We start from the raw sequence: 17,787 nt of genomic DNA, 5'->3' as shown, positions 1-17,787 counted from the left end.
TAAAAAAAAACAGTTCTGAGTCTAGAATTACTGCCCAACAGATGACTCCATATGAATTTCAATATCTTTAATCATGAACAAGCTAAAAGATCCCAAGAACATGTCTTCTGAACAGATGATGTCCTCAGCTATGGTAAAGACTGAAGGGTCTTTCTAAACAGAATATTCTAAATATCACTTTAAAATAATTAGGTTAATATGAACCCTGCTGGTTGTCCCTATTGAAATGTACAGAGCCTTTTTTTATTCGTCTTCTACACTAAAGCCACAGCTTTTTCTATAAGGAAATAGTTTTATGTTTAAGAAATATCTCATTATCAAACACTGCCTTATAAGGACAGTTTTTTTCAGTGCCGAGTAATTGATGAAGGGGACAGCCCTGGCTTTCTAACTTCTGTGAAAATGATCCGTCCGTGGCTTAAACTCACCTTTTCCCAACTGCACCCCCTACCCAGACTCCTGGATTTGGTTCCACTGACTAAGTTTAGAGACCAAGGCTTGGGTCTCTAATCAATTCAGTACAAGCTTCTTATGTGATTCTGAGAGAGGGACTCCTGAGCAGGCTTGACAGCAGAAGACTTATCATAGCAAAAGTATTTGTAGGAGTATGTGCTGTGGCTCAACAGGTGAAGAACCCAGCGTTGTCTCTGCGAAGATGCAGGTTCAATCCCCGGCCTCACTCAGTGGGTTAAGGATCTGGCATTGCCACAGCTGTGGTATGGGTCTAAGATGCTACAGCTCAGAGCCAATGTTGCCCCGGCTGTGGTGTAAGCCTCAGCTGCAGCTCCAATTCAACTCCTGGCCGGGAACTTTCGCGTGCCACAGGTGCAACCATAAAAAGAAAAACAATTTTTAAAAACAGAACTTTTTTTACTTTAGGAATGGCAATGATAAAAACCTTCTTAAGAGCTATGAGAATTAATAACTAGCCGTCATTATTCAAATGCAGCCTTGTTTAGGTCAAGTTTTGCTCCAGGATGCTAGCTGTCTTTTCATCTCCCAGCTTTCTTGAACGCAGCACTTCCTGCCTACTCTTAGGGTCTTTATCACCTTATCACCCACAGCTATTAATCCTGAAGAAACACGCACTCTGCAACTGTATTGCTTAAACCGCATGTTTTTTCTTTACACTGTTATCACGCTAAAAAAGAGCAGGCAGCCCAAGATAAATCAAGTTCTTAATTACTCAGTTGCTTTGCATACAATCTATATATTAGAAATCACTTCAGGGAGAGGTACTCACTGGTAGACCCAAATTACCTTTCAAGGGTTTAGTGTATTTATGAATTTCATAGATTTTCTGCTATCTCTTCTGACTCATTTCCCTGTGTTTCCTTACCTTGACAACTCTCTCTGCATTTGGTAAAGGATAATTCCCCTCCAAAAAATAAAATCATGACTCTTACACGGATATAAAATAAAAGCTATACAACCCATTTTGAAGATCTTGTGTAATGTTTAACCTTATTAATGAGAAAACTGGTAAGATGTTACAACCAGTTCTCGGAGATGCAAAGAACAGACATACCTGCTACATCAATACTCTTGAAATGACTGTGCGAAGGGAGGCGAAACTGGCTTTTTCCAGAGTGGAAGCTGGTCTGCGTAGCAAAGCAGAATTTGCTTTTCTATAGACAAGAATTACTTGTTATAAGGAAACAATGCCTTGCTTGCTAAGCAATCACATAACAAAAACAAAAACAAAAAACTGGAAGTCTGTATTAAAGGATAATTTAATGTAAATGTGTCTTAGACCTTAGAGATAGTGGATTTCTCTGGAGAGATTTAAAATTTCTCTCTCCCAGGTGCATTTGCCTACCTTCTAAGAATGATTAAGAACAAGACCAAACCAAACCCTAAAGGCTCATCTGCCATCTCCTCAGAGAAGATCTGTTGCATTCCAGAGCCAAAGTTCCTCTCCCTCTTTGGAGAGGAGAAGCTGGGCCAGCGCTCCTCCATAAACTCCAGGTCTTGTAATTGGGAGGTCCCTCTCTCATGGTGCCAGTCCAGTGGGCGCAGGTGCATTCAGCACTCACTGTAGGTAGACAGATTGGCAGAGCGAGCTAAACAGATATAATTCGTCTAGGAGGTAAGATAACTTGCTGCCTTGCAAGTGAGACAGCATCTCCTACCCCTCAAAGTTTCAGCCTGAACATTATTTGGCAAATGCATCAGATACCTATTTGCAGAGTTCCCAAACTGCTAAGAGGTGATGAGAATCTCAGAGTCACCATAGCATCACAGCCAGAATACCTGGGCGGCTGTGCTCTGTCTGGTCTGGACAGTGCTTTGTTTCTCTTCCTCCCAAAGCTAGTGTCTTTTGCATGTTGTGTCGAGCCCACAGGCCAGAGCTAGTGTAGTTTGCAAGTCAGAACCTGTCGCTCTTGTAATAGAGCTCACAGACCAGTGGCGGAGGGGTGGGGAACCAGTAGAATAAATCACAAAATGCTGAATTGGGAATTATGAAGTCTGTGACTTTTATAGTTGTAATTGCCAAATAGGTGTTTGTAAAAAACATCAGAGAAAACGATCCTGTCCTACAAAACAGTACAGAGGCTTTAGGTTAAGTTGGCAGAGATTCTTCTGCTCATAAAGCCCAGGAAATGTGGACCCTGCATGCTGGGCTTTCGCTTCCATTGCTTAGAGTCTTTTGTGAGGCTTTCCTTGTCTCTGCCTTGCCCTGGACTCTAGATTGTCTGATAAGCTCAGCATCCATCTAACTCCATCCTGGGTAGCACTTTTTACTAGAAAATGAAACCACTTACAGAAACTAGCGTAGTATGGAGATGTTAGAATTTCAAGAGGAAGCATTTCTATGAGCTGCTCTTTAACAGTTGTCATGCAGTATGGCCTTGGATTTCTCACACCTTAGAAGATCTTTATAGAGTCCTGTGTTCATCCTGACCCAGTGGATACTCACCGCCGGGGAAGGCAAAGAGACAAAGGCCGCAAGTAGGTTTATTGTCCTGCTCTTTTGGCAAAGCTTCAGCCAGAGTTGAGCTGCTTCATGCACGCCATTGATTCACCACCAGAAAAAGAGGAATCATTCTGCTGAATAATGAAAGCAGAGTCCAGAAGAGACTGGGGTTACAACTCTGCCTGGTTAATAATCTTAAATTTCTTTTTTTTTTTTTGGTCTTTTTGTCCTTTTAGGGCCACCCCCACGACATATGGAGGTTCCCAGGCTAGGGGTCTAATCGGAGCTATAGCCACGGGCCTACGCCACAGCCACAGTGACACCAGATCCTTAACCCACTGAGTGAGGCCAGGGATCAAACCTGCAACCTCATGGCTCCTAGTTGGATTCGTTTCTGCTGTGCCACAGAAGGCACTCTTAAGCTTCAATTTCTAATAGCCAAGGTTATGTAATTCTAATGATAGAATTTCAGACCTGCTATTGTTGCTTCCTAGATACCACCTCTTTTTCTTTCCTTTTTTTTTTTAAATTTGGAAATAGAGGCTCAGATTTCACCTCCCAGTGATCTCTGCCCTGTCCTGCTGTCTGGCCATCCATAATTAATTTCATTAGCTCATAGATCATTTTGAGGGAACGCATTTATTGATGAAACTCTTTGGTGACCGGAAATGCACGGTGGAAATAAAATAGCAGCCATCATTACAGAAGAAAATAGTGATCCAGACGTGGAAGGCAATACAGCTGTGACACTCGCCTCCTGTCTCATTTGTTTAGCAGGCCCCTCTATGCAAAATTCTTATGACCAGGAGCAGGGTGGGAGTGAAATGTCTTTTTTAGTATGATTGTTGATCTGGAGGTATTAGTTTAAAAGAGGGGGACATTTTCTACCTGCTGTTTTTCTCCAATTTGGAATACTTCTCTGTAATACAGAAGAGTGATGTGGCTGAACAGCACATTTATAGCAGAGTTTGACAAACCTCCAATCTGTTTCTCACCTATTACATTAGAGGCCTTTTGATTAACTTGTTCTTGGGCCTGCATATATCACAGTAAATATAATATGGAGCCTGTTGCCGGGAGGGTTGAAGGATAGATACATATGCCTATTGTCTGTTACCGACCTTGTAGGATTTTTATTTTCTCTAAATGATTTTGATGATGAGTATGATGGAACAGTTTACCGACATCCAGGTGCCAATAATGACAGCTCTAGAACATACGCAAAGATATTTTATTTTTTGTGTTAGTTGAGTTGCAGAGGCTGTGTCATGTGTTCAGAAGAGTAACTTCCTGTTGCACTGCTAACTATGCAGGGTACCAAAATGAAGAGTTCAGGTTTGATTTAAAAAGAAATCAATGTGCACTCATATTGAAAAGTTGTCTGATGAGAGATAGATAGGCCGTAAAAATTTGACTTTCTTATTGCTGCCAGCATGAATGATTTCTAAGATTAGAAGTATTGTTACTGACATTGTGTCATTTAAAATATTTTAAAAATTCAGAGAGTTCCCATTGTGGCTCAGCGGGTTAAGAACCTGCCTAGTATCCATGAGGGTGTGAGTTCTAGCCCTGGCCTCACTCAGTGGGTTAAGGATCCCGGGTTGCTATGGCTGTGGCGTAGGCCAGCAGCTGCAGCTCTGATTCGACCCCTAGCCCAGGAACTTCCATATGCTGCAGGTGTGGCCCTAACTTAAAAAAAAAAAAAATGGAGAAAATTAAAAAAATGTATATTAAAAAAATTCAAAGATGCATGTATTTTCATGTTGTTATGTCTCTGAATTCAGGGTGTGTCAGCAATGTTTTACAGTTATAATAGGTTGCATTGTTTTTTCTCTCTTGAAGAAAAATAATGATGCATCTTCTGAAAGTAGAATGTCCGTCAGAGTTGATGAAATGTACCACGGACTTTAATAATCAGTTTTCCTAATGATTCCTAATGAATATTCTAGGGTCATGGACCTGAGGAAAATCTGTGTATTAGCAGTCACCCTTATCCCCTTATCCCGCCCTAGAATGGACCCTAGAATCATGTAGAATGGATTTCAGGTGGAAAAGAGGGAACATGTTTGCAAGTGTGTGAATGTCTTCTGGCTCAATGATGTGGCCAACATAGACTAAAATCAGTGCAAATGCACGCCACGTGTATGCATTTCAGGGAAAAGAAGCACTTTACTATGGTTTAAACATTTGGAGAGTCCACTTGTGTTGATTCTGCCACTCAGGTTTGATGACTAGGGAAAGTTGACTCAGATAAAAGGTGATTTTGATTTTCTTTATTTATTTTAACTTTTGCAGACTAGTGATGGTCTCCTCTCTTTCTTCCCCCATTTCTGCCTACAAGAAACGGCGTGGACCATCATACAGCACAATGGCTCTGACATAACGAGAGTCCGAAACACCAATCCCGAGAACCCCTACGCCGGGTCTTTCAAGTACGTGGCCAGCCTGGAGCAGCTCCAGGCCACAATCAACCATGCAGAGTACTGCGAGCAGGAGTTGACCTACTACTGCAGGAAGTCACGACTTGTGAACGAGAAAGGTACGTAGATGGAGGCCCCCTGTCCCCCCACACGGGGCCCAGCCTGGGCTTTACATAACCAGCTCCTGCAGCGTTTTCTGGCTGTCATGGTGCTGGCATAGAGCTGCCAAGGGTGGGTGCTTAGCAAACATGTCACAGTCGGGAGGTTACAGAGATGCCATTGCCGGAAGAAAAGAACAAGGTCCGTTGACCCTGAGCTTTGTTCAAAGCCTTGATTGTCTTTAGAGTCTTCCCCTGGCTTCACCCGGGAACTGGGCAGAAAAGGGCTTCGTTGTGATAGTCGACGAATGCGCAGGGTTGATCCCTTAGCAAGGGCAGGTGACACACACGATTTGTTTCATCACGGCCAAGAGCTAATAAAAATATGACTCTGTTTTCTGAAAGGGACTATTCCCTGTGACTCTTTTTCATGGATTGTTGACAGTTACCCTCTGGGTATAACTGAAAATTAGAACAGGCTGCTGGAAACACAGGGTTTTTTTTAGCAACCCAAGGAGAAATCAGAAAACTACTTTTAACTCTTTGTTCTGCTTTTAAGAACCACTCTGCTCTTAAACGATGGTTCTGGTGTTGTGTTTTCTCCCGTTGGAACGTCTCGTTGTGTGAGACTTTCTCGAGACCCAGCAGTTCTGTCTCCGTGGAGCCTTAATGACCTCATTCATGAAGTTATTGCAAGACCTTTCCTGCGGGCCTCTCAGTTGGCCATCTGTCCATATCTCCTAACCACCCAATATACAAGCCCAAAACTCGTCTTTGTGAAGAGAATTAACCCCGAGGAAACACTGCTTCCATTAGGACACTTTACTGATGAAGTGCGTTCCTCTCTCCTGTCTGACTGCTACCCACTCAGCTGTGTGTTCCTAGACTCACCTGCTTCTGAACCTTCATGCTGCTTCCCCATACTCTCTTTTCTAGCAGCAGTGTTCAGGTGCATTTTCTTTTAGAAATCAGAGAAGATTCTAAGACATCTGTACAAGAAAGCCACTCTGTTAACGTTCACGTTCACCCTCATGGGTTGTCTTACGAGAGGTTGGACTTCCAGGGAGAAGGACAGGACTTCAAAGCGAAATGTGTTTCGTATGTGAATAGCTATGTTGTGTGGATCATGCAGAAAACGTTTGAACGCTTGGTGTGACCTTCGAACCTTTCCTTTCCACTGAAGCTCCTCTCCTGTTTACTTTCCCCACTTAGGAAATCTGATTCCCTTCGCCCTTGTGCCTGAGTTCCACCCCCTCCTCCTCCTTTTCCTCCCTCTTTTCAGAATGTCCTCCCTCGGCCTCTTGCCCCTGCCACCTCTTCACACCTTGCTGTGTCCCCTCATATCTTATCCCCCCTAACCTCAATGCCATCTGCGACTGCCCATCAGATAGTTGTCGTGCAAACACCATGGGATTTGGAGGCGGGGGAGAGATCTAAGTTCAAGTTCCAGGTCTCTTGTTGATTAGGTACAGAACTTGGATGGCTGAATATTTCTCAGTCTTTGTTTTCTCTTCACTGAATTGGGAGCAGTAATACCAAGCCGAGGGGGGTGTGGTCATCGTTGGGTGGCATAACCCCTATAAAGTGCATGAGGCAAGCTCCCCTCTTCCCAGCTCTGTGATGCTTTGTGGTTCTAGGGAATATACCAGGTCCATATGCAGCGGATTTTTTCATTCTCACTGAGTATTGCTCTGGGAATCTAAGAAAAAAATAGATAAGCAGCTATAGAAGTGTATTCTAAGGAAAATGAGACCGATAACTATAGAAGGATAAGGGAATGCAAGGGAACAGAATGAACCGAGTGGCTTAACTAGAGAAGAAAAACAAAAGGAAAGGTAGTCATCAGAATCACAAGTGAATCAAACTCTCTAAGACCCAGAAAGCAACATCTCCAAGAATGTGAGTGAGCCAGCACCACGTAAAGGAAAGGAACACCAGAGAATAGGGAGTCCTTGCCTTCAGGGCCAGAGGTTCCCTGGGCATCTTTCTGTTAAGGCTCCTCAGGTGTTGCAGCCAGGCTTGGGACCCACTAGTAAAGAAAATAGTAAAGTCTAGAAGACTGTAGAACAGGGGATAAGGATGACTGTTAAATACACAGATTTTCCTCAGGTCCATGACCTAGAATGAATGTAGAATCATGTAGTCCCTAGAATGGGCCCTAGAATCATGTACAATGGATGTCAGGTGGAAAAGAGGGAACGTGTTTAAATTTTAAGTACATGGGAGTTCTCATTCTGGCTCAGCAGGTTACGAACCTGATTATTATCCATGAGGATGTGGGTTCGATCCCTGGCCTCACTCAGTGGGTTAAGGATCTGGTGTTGCGGTGAGCTGCAGTGTAGGTCACAGATGAGGCTCGGATCTGGTGTTGCTCTGGCTGTGGCGTAGGCCAGCAGCTTCTGCTCCAATTCAACCCCTGGACTAGGAACTTCCATGTGCCACAGGTGCAGCCCTAAAAACCAAAAGAGAAAAAATAAATTAAAAAATAATAATAAAAATAAAATAATTTTTATTAAAAAAATTAGAAGTATGCATGTCAACACAAATATATTTAAATGCACACATACTCATTTACACATATGTACATGTCCACATAAATGTGTATATATTGCTTATTTAGATGTAAATAGAGCCCTGTTCTTAATAAATAATCTCAAATAAGATAAACAGAACTACAAAACGAGTAACACAGAGGAAGTCTGCACAAAGAAAAGAGAAACATCAATGTCAATATGAAAGTCGCGGAACAATTTTTAAGACAAAAATAGTTGTCTTCAATGATAGTTAAAAACGCGTTAAAATCAGATTTTTAGAAAATTCAATTGAAAACGATGTGAAAATTAGTAACATAAAATTAATGGTGGCAAAAGTGTGTTGAGATTGAACATCTCACATACTTCCATTGGAATAGATTTTCTGAAAAATCGAAGAAAGTAAAGAAAAGATGGAACCAGGAATTCCCGTCGTGGCACAGCGGAAACAAATCCAACAAGGAACCATGAGGTTGCAGGTTCGATCCCTGGCTTTGCTCAGTGGGTTAAGGATCTGGCATTGCCGTGAGCTGTGGTGTAGGTCACAGACGCGGCTCGGATCTGACGTTGCTGTGGCTGTGGCGTAGGCTGGCAGCTATGGCTCTGATTAGACCCCTAGCCTGGGAACCTCCATGTGCTGTAGGTGTGGCGATCAAAAGAAAAGAAAAGAAAAGAGGGAACAATTTAGCTTTTGAGATGACAGCAAGAAATAGATGGGGAAGATCAGGAAGGTAGTGTCACACAAGTTAATTTTACAGTTTTAGATCTTGAAAATGTAGCAGTTCAAGTAGTGTTGGTGCCGTAGTTGTGGATGAATGAAATGAAATACGTATGAAAATACATTTTCAGCAAGCCATGGATCTATAACTCAGCATCCTAGAAGGATGGTCAGCCTGAATACACAAGCTTTTTGGGGAGTTCCCATCGTGGCTTAGTGGTTAATGAATCCGACTAGGAACCATGAGGTTGCGGGTTCGATCCCTGGCCTTGCTCAGTGGGTTAAGGATTCGGCGTTGCCGTGAATTGTGGTGTAGGTCACAGACATGGCTCGGACCTGGTGTGGCTGTGGCTGTGGCTGTGGCTGTGGTGTTGGCCGGCGGCTACAGCTCAGATTAGACCCCTACCCTGGGAATCTCCATATGCCAGGGGAGCAGCCCTAGAGACGGCAAAAAGACAAAAAAAAAAAAAAAAGTTATTTGGGATTTTAACTATAGGGATTTAACTGATCTCTGATATTTTATCATTTTAATTTCAACTTTAAAAAATTCCTCATCATTTTCTTCTTACTTACATGAATGTAAATTCTTCAGGACACTTCGAAACATCCTGAAGGAATACCGAAGGTATTCGGTAACTTTAAAACATAAAGTGGTTGCTATTTTGTAGGGAAGATAGCAAATTTAGATGTGAAAATATTATTCAGCATTTAGGAATTATGATTTCTTTTTTAAAATCTATGAACATAACAGTGTTTTAAGCAGTATGTCGAAATAGCTCTATGAAGTGTTTCAAGAAGGATTTCTGCCTTCAGTTGATGAGTTAATTATGCAATTAAAGAAGAAGAAGATTCTTGATATTAATTAATGCACAACACAAGCTTCCAGTAACTTGTTTTCTTAGCACAGTGGGCAGGAACATACAGTAATGCTGGCAGCGAGGCTGCCTGTGTTAGCAGAGGTCTGACCTAGTAGAAAGTATTTATGAGCCCTGGCAATTTTAAAGGAGAAATTAGTAAAAGTAGGGCCAATAACGATTTAAAAGTTCTGAAGATCAGTGGAAAAATGATCAAGCATCTGTGAGGAGCTGATTCAGTGTTACCTTCCGCTCATGCCCTGATTCTCAAGTGACTGATTTTTTCGCTCTAACTTGTTTTTCCCTAAGACGGATTGCCTGCATGCCGCGTCTAAACACTGTGTCTATTCTTTGCTCTCATTCCTCAGCATCATGTTTAGTCTGAGCTCTGTGAAGGGACTGGTAGCTGAACATTTCATTGGAGAAAGAAATGCATTTGTAAGGGAAATTTGGTGTTTGAGTGTCGTATTGGCTTCGGGCATAAAGATTTTTCGGTGTTATTTCTATAGTCTCTAAATATGTGGCCACACCAGTAAATGGAAGAAAAAAATACATGCTTCCCAATATATCTTAAATCATACAAGAGAGTGCCATACCATGCCTAATGTTGAATAAACAGCTGGTTTGTTTTTAGCCAGTACATATATTGAGATAAATCACTGACTTTACAGAACATTTCATAATGTTTTAATGGGCATTTCATGACCTCAAATCAATTTTGTTTCTGAGATGTTAATTACTATGATTTATAATTTGATGCCTTGTTTCAAAAATTATTTTTAAGGAAATTGCATATGTGAACTGCTCTCAACACATTTTTCTTTTTACTCTTATGCGTGAATTAAACAGAAACTGCTGGTTTCTTTTCCACTCCAGGAAAAATATATCAATCATTTAAGCTTAAGTAATGAAATATCAGGAAAAAAAAGGTTTCTTAAGGAAATGCCATCCGTTACAGTGTAGGGACTATTACTACACCCAATCAATCTTGCTCTCTCTTTCTCCTTTTATCCTTTTTAATGATTTGGGAAGGAAGGGAATTATACTGGCCTGGAAGGCATTGGGGTAGAAAGCAACTGTCACATCTCTCCCCTTTGTCTTTCAGATGGAACCCCTCTGAGTTGGTGGGTTGGAAGAACCAACGAAACACAGACTTACTGGGGAGGTTCTCTGCCTGATCTTCAAAAATGTGCTTGTGGACTAGAGGGGAACTGCATTGACTCCCAGTATTCCTGCAACTGTGATGCTGACCGGAATGAATGGTGATTTCCTTATTCAAATCAAGCCTATTTTTTTTTCTTTCATCAGTCACATGTTTAGCAGATGGACGTTCCCAGACTGGGGGTCGAATAGGAGCTACAGCTGCCAGTGTATGCCACAGCCCCAGCCACAAAGATCCAAGCCATACCCGAGACCTACACCACAGCTCCATGGCATCGGTGGATCCCCCCAACCCACTGAGAGAGGCCATGGATCAAACTTGCATCCTAATTGATACGAGTCGGGTTCTTAATTTGCTGAGCCACAAGGGGAACTCCTATCATATTTTGATAAAGGACATCTCTAATGTTTAGCGATTTGGAGAGCAGGCTGGAAATATTCTTCTAAGTGGCTGTGGTGTAGGCTGGCAGCTACAGCTTCAATTTAACCCCTAGCCTGAGAACCTCCATGTGCCTCAGGTGGGGCCTTAAAAATTAAAAAAAAAAAAAGAACACTAAATTTTTTTTTTTTTTTTTTTGGCTGGGGTGTCAGAGGAAAGGTCATTTGAAGCTGCCAGAATGACTAGAAATTGACTTCTGAACATGTCAGAAAGGAGAAAACCACTTGTGGGTTTTATCAACTGCCCTTCCGCCTGACCCCTGAGCTGCGCCTGCGCAGGGAACGTACTTAGGAACCCAGCAGAGAGGGGCAGCTAGAGACTAAAGAGGCCACCCAGAGATTTCACTAGCTCAAATTTGGAGTTTTAGTCTCATGAATCAAGATGAGCTTTGTAGAGCCGTCAGCTTTCCAAATGAGAGAAGGTCTGTGTCTTTATAGCAAAGACTGTGTTTCACAGCTGAGTATGATTGAAAACTGAGAATGGAATTGACTCAGGTTCAGCTCTATGGTGGATAAAACCAAGCCTCCTTTATCACAACCTTGTGTTAGGTCCTTAGCCCATCCTTGTGATGAGGTTGTGATGCAACTGCCTGTGAAACAATCTTCAGAGAAGGATAACAGAATCAACTCTCTCCAGTGGATCACCCATAATATCCAGAACTTTATAACAATTAGTGTTTATGCCAAAATAGAGCAAACTTTGATCCAAAGCGAGAAAGTAAAAGTAGGAATTCCTGTCCCGGCACAGTGGAAATGAATCTGACTAGTGTCCATGACGATTCAGGTTCTTGATCAGTTGGTTAAGGATCCTGCGTTGCCGCGAGCTGTGGTGTAGGTTGCAGATGCGGCTTGGATCTGGCATTGCTGTGGCTGTGGTGTAGGCTGGCGGCTACAGCTCTGATTCGACCCCTAGCCTTGGAACATCCATATGACTCGGGTGTGGCCCTAAAAATAAATGAATAAATAAATAAATAATAAATAAAAATAAAAAAAAGAAAGAAAGTTAAAATAGCCATTAGGAGCAAACCCTGGGATACTGGTGTTTGACTAGCAGGTAGAAACTTTAAAGCAACTGTTAAGAACATGTGAAGAATTAAAGATAAAAATAATCCCAGGTGAACAGAGGGTATTCTCAGCAGATAAATGAGAACTTTATGAAAGAAGCACCTACAAATTTCAGAACTGGAAAATACAACATCCGAAGTAAAATGTTCACTGCATAGACTTCAACTCTTACAGGAGACAGCAGAACAAATCTTTGATGAATCTGAAGATGGATCAATAGAAATCATTGAATCTGAAGAACACAGGAAAAGAAAAGATTGAGAGAATAATTAACCGACCCTTTGTGGCTTGTGGGAAAATATCAATGATTTAACAGGCAAGAAATTAGAGTCCCAGAGAGATAGGAAATAAAATGAGGCCAAAACGTTTTTGATGAAACAATGGCTGAAAATTTCTCACATTTGTTTAATCAACATCTCTGGAAGCAAGACTCCAAGGTGGCTGGCTCCCGATTAACCACACTGCCTGTTATTCATGCTGTTGTGTAATTTCCTTCTCTTATGTGTTGCATGGACCTTGTGACTTGCTTTTAAAGAAGTGACTGTGGTAAAGGTGACGAGGTTACAAAAGACTGTGACTTCTCACTTGCTCGAAACTCTCTCTGCCTCTTCTAGTCTTCTTGTTTTGATAAAGCAGTCTGCCATGTCTAGAGCTCTTGAGGACAAAGAAGGGAGGGTGGCCTTTAGCCAGTGAGTAACTGAGGGCCTCAGTCAACAACCAGTAAGGAGTAGAGTACTGCCAGCAGGTGCCTGAGTGAGCCTAGAAGCAGATCCTGCCCCACTCAAATGCTGAGTTGACTGGAGTCCTTGCCAACATTTGATTGTAGCCTTGGGAGAGACCCTGAGCCAAAGGATCATAAATCAGAAGAATCATGGATCATAAAAGGTGTTTTTTTTTAAGTCACCCCATTTTGGGATAATGTATTATGCTGTATCTCACTAATATGACTTTAATGTACAGATTCCAGAAACTCAGAAGATCTCAAGCAGAATAAAAACTGGAGAAGAGCACACGTTGGCTTATTGTTCAAATTGCTAAAAACCAGTGATAAAGATGAATGTTTGGAAAGTAGCCAGGTTGGGTGAATCTGGAGCAGTCCATTCCATACACAGAATAAGGACACATCTGCCTCTTCAGAAGCACAGATCAGAGGACAATGGAATGATATCTTTAATGTGCTGAAAGAGGAAGCACTGTCAGTCTTGAATTCTATAAAGGATGGAAAGACATTGCACAAGTAAAGATAAAAAGTCCTGATTGGATTAAAGAATTGCTGAGAGAATTTGTTGTCATCAGAGCTGTACTATAAGAAATGCTGACAGGGGAGTTCCCATCGTGGCACAGTGGTTAACGAATCTGACTAGGAACCATGAGGTTGCGGGTTCGATCCCTGGCCTCGCTCAGTGGGTTAAGGATCCGGTGTTGCCATGAGCTGTGGTGTAGGTCACAGATGCAGCTCGGATTCAGCATTGCTTCGGCTGTGGCATAGGCCGGTGGCTGTAGCTCCCATTAGACCCCTAGCCTGGAACTTCCATATGCCGCAAGTGCGGCCCTAGAAACGACAAAAAAAAGAAAAAAAGAGAAAAAGAAAGAAATGCTGATGGCAAAAAAGAAAAAAAGAAGAAAGAGTTCCCCTTGTGGCTCAGTGGAAATGAATCCAACTAGTATCCAGGAGGATGTGGGTTCGATCCCTGGCTTCCCTCAGTGGGTGCACCATCTGGCGATGCCATGGCTGTGGCGAAGGCCAGCAGCTGTAGCTCTCGATTCGACCCCCGGTAGAGAACTTCCACATACCACAGGTGCAGCCCTAAAAAGCAAAAAGGAAAAAAAGAAAAGAAAAGAAAAGAAATGCTGATGGAAATTCTTAAGGCTAAAGAGAACTAACACGGGAAGAAAATGCAGATCTTCAGGAAGGAATGACGAGCACTGGAAATCCTGAATGTGCCAGTAAATGTAAAAGCCAGTGTCTAAATTCTTCTCTTGATTAAACAAGTTAAAATTCACTCTTTAATTGTATTATAAACTTGTAACATCTGGATTTAATATACATTACAACCATGGTACAAAGAACAGGTGTGTGTGTAGGGAAGGGCATTAAAAATTATCCTGTAGGAAGCTTCTGACATTTTATATTAAGTAATACAACATAAAATCTAAGTAGACTGTGATGAATTAAGGGTGCATTTTGAAATCCATAAAGCCAATATTAAAATACAATGCGCAGGCATGTAGCTAGAGTGAGGAAAAAAACAAAGTTGAATGCAAAAAAAAAAAAAATGGAATAAACTAAGAGGAAGCAGGAAAGGGGAAACAGAAATAGAAGATACCCTGGGGGGAAAAATAAACAAACACCAAAACGGTAGATCTACAAACACAATGCTAATCATTACACTACATGGCAATGGATTTACCCTCTCATCCAAATGTAGAAAACAGCCAACTGAATTTTAAAATATTCCATCCGGACTTCCTGCTGTGTGGTGTTGCCGCAGCTGTGGCATGGGTTGAAACTGTGGCTCATATTTGATCCCTGGCCCGAGAACTTCCATATGCCCTGAGTGTGGCCATTAGAAAAAAAAAAAAAAAAAAAAAAAAAAAAACCTGTCCCCGAGAGATACTAAAATGTTGCCCTATTTTTCCATGCTGGCATGGGCCATTTCATCCTGACTCTTTTGTGTGTGCAGATTTAGCTCAGAGCATCTTGGCTTTGAAACGCCATAAGGACTATTGTTCCCTTTCTAATTATGTTAATCAGAATAATTTTAAGAATCATGTTGTTGTTCCTGTTTTTTTAGGACCAATGACACGGGATTCCTTTCTTATAAAGAACATCTGCCTGTGACTAAGATTGTGATCACAGATACCCATCGACCGCATTCCGAAGCCGCTTATAAACTCGGGCCTCTGCTCTGCCGGGGAGACAGTAAGTGGTGGTGACATGCATGTGTCTGAGGAAAGCGATGTCACTTAAGAACCGATTTCTAGCATATAACAATGAATCTGACGTCCCTGGGGCAAACTCAAACGCAGTGTGTGACAGAATTCCTGAAGTCAGTCCACAAACAAAATGCCCCTCTAACGGGCAAAGTTCTGGAGTAGATGCTGTGACGGCAAACCTTGTTAAGTCCACTAAGCATGTTGCTTCAATCGGTTTATAAAATCCCGCCTAAATTTCTACATGCCACTATCCGCATAGAAGAGCCTCGGTGCTGTATAAAATGATTAAGACTGTGGGGTGAGTTTTCCCCCTGTTGGGCCTGGGGTGAAATTAGAACATCAGTAGAATCGAATGTCAGTTTAATCAAACATACTTCAACTTTTAATCTCATTTTTTTTTCCAGTTTGTGTGTGTGTGTGTTTACTTGAAATCAATGGGACATGCTGTTTTGTATATTCGGTGTATTAGCACTCTAAACTGGAATTTTTGAATTAAACTATCATTTCACAGGTGATACATATTTTCAACAGGAAATGAAATGAGCATGTGTATCCATTCTGAACCTCTCTGAAGTCAGGCTAGAGACTGATGCATTAATTATTTATGGTTATTTATAGAACTTAAAATGCAGAAAGAAGAAATATTTATTCCTATTAAAAGTAGATCCTAAAATAGGAGTTCCCGTTGTGGCTTAGCAGAAACAAATCAGACTAGTATTCCTAGGATGTGGGTTCAATCCCTGGCCTCGCTCAGTGGGTCGGGGAGCTGGCGTGAACATGAGCTGCGGTGTAGGTCGCAGATGTGGCTCGAATCCCGAGTTATTGCGGATGTGGTATAGGCCGGCAGCTGTAGCTCCTAGCCTGGGAATTTCGATATGCTGTGTGTGTGGCCCTCAAAGGGCAAAAAAAAAAAAAAGTATATCCTAAAATAAAATTTTATTCTAGGAGCTCAATAGTGAAAGAGGTGATTTGAGAATGCATTGGATTTATGGAGATACACAGCAGCAGTTGCTTAGTTAAAAAGCCAAGACGATCCTGGCCTATAAAAGTGTACATATACATTGTAAAAAAGACAGTCTGCTGTGATACCTACCACCCCTAATCTTTATCATTTCTACTTCCTGTTCTGCCAGTGGGCCTATGAAGATGACATAGGATATTTCATGGAGAGAAAAGTTATGTGCAAAGAGATGAGGTTGTAAACGCAGATGCATCCAGAGGAGTGCAGGGATTTTGCTTGACTGCGGAGAAATTGTTCAATGCATCACATGAGCACTGCACTGCTGGCTCTGCTCTTAACCCTTCGGGGCTCAGGCTGGCTTCCCCCAGGCCCCTTAGTCCATTGGCCGCAATCTCTGGGGAGTTGTTCTGCTTTGACTCTGGTCATTACCAACGCTGTCCCTTAGGGGTTCTTTCTTGCGAACTTTCTATCATGAATTTAAGCACATAGCATCTTTTTAGAGCAGTGAGTCTCCGTCCAAGGTGATTTTGCCCCCTCAGTGGACATTTGGCCCTATATAGAGACATGTTCGGCTGTCACAATGGTGGGGGGTTTGAATGCTACTGGTATCTAGAGGGGAAGGCCCGAAATGCTATAAGTGTCCTATAGTGCACAAGACAGCTGTCCACCACAGGGAATCTTCTGGTCCAAAAAGTCAACACTGTGAGGCTGAAAAACTGGAGCTTTAAACCTCTGTGACCAGACATAGGGCACAGATTTGTGGTTTCTGAGCTTGGGGGAGAGCAGGATGGACTGGGAGGTTGGGGTTGGTAGATGCAAACTATTATATTTAGAATGGATAGGCAATGAGGTCCGACTGTACAGCGCAGGCTACTATATCCAGTGTCTTGGGATAGAACATAATGGAAGATAATATAAGAAAGGGAATGGATTATATGTGTGACTGGGTCACTTTGCGGTACAGCAGAAATTGGCTCAATACTGTAAATCAACTATGCTTTTAGAAAAAGAAAAGCAGAACTACAGTATAGTCTAAACACAAAACAGAAACAAAACAAAAAACCTTCTGCAATGATGGGCAGGCAGGGGGGAGGATAATGGCTTTAGGAATAAAGATTTATAAATTGGGTATTTAGAGACCTGGCAATTAGCCTCTGACTTATTAATGAAACAGTCCCTGAGAGCTTGCCTTGGCCTTCTTGTCCCCTACATCTGCTTTAGGGATGAGACTCATCCTCCCAGGAAAGCATAGAACATTTTCTGCATGAAGGGCCCTTGTTAAATGTTCTCAGTCAGAAGAGCAGTGGCTAGAGTGTAATGACTGCCCTCTTTTCTCTGTAGGAGCAACTTGCGCCCCTAAAGGTGCAGTGACCTAGGCATGGTTGGTGGTCCTCCTTTCCAAGGGAGAGAGACTGGGCAGATGTGGGGCTTCTAGATACGGGATCATGCACAGTCAGCCTCATTAGCGGAGGACAGTTATGTGAATGTTATCCTGAAGGCAGTAGGGCTGGAGCACTACCTCGGACTGGAATCACTTAAGACTGAGCACAAGCTTAATCCTCAGACTCCAGCTGAAAGCAGGTAGATCAGTTAGACACATAAAGACCAGCCACATGACCTTTGACTGGGACAAGGAAAAATGATGACGGCTTGAGCTAGGCAATGGTTGGCATGGGGCCCAAGTAAA

At 42.2% G+C, this 17,787-nt stretch overlaps 1 protein-coding gene across 3 annotated transcripts in view; it reads left to right on the top strand.

Moving 5' to 3' along the window:
• Positions 1-17,787, top strand: part of CNTNAP4 (contactin associated protein like 4) — a 273,095-nt gene that overhangs the window by 201,617 nt on the left and 53,691 nt on the right. For all 3 annotated transcript variants that reach the window (XM_021097085.1, XM_021097086.1, XM_021097087.1), the window contains 3 exons: positions 5,259-5,456; positions 10,644-10,800; positions 14,998-15,125. In XM_021097085.1, coding sequence (XP_020952744.1) covers positions 5,259-5,456; positions 10,644-10,800; positions 14,998-15,125 — 483 coding nt within the window. The remainder of the gene's footprint in view (positions 1-5,258; positions 5,457-10,643; positions 10,801-14,997; positions 15,126-17,787) is intronic.

The sequence above is a fragment of the Sus scrofa genome, chromosome 6 (assembly GCF_000003025.6).
Source record: "Sus scrofa isolate TJ Tabasco breed Duroc chromosome 6, Sscrofa11.1, whole genome shotgun sequence".
NCBI lineage: Eukaryota > Metazoa > Chordata > Mammalia > Artiodactyla > Suidae > Sus > Sus scrofa.
The sequence above is the reverse complement of the archived record's forward strand: the minus strand, read 5'-3'. Positions and strand labels throughout refer to the sequence as shown.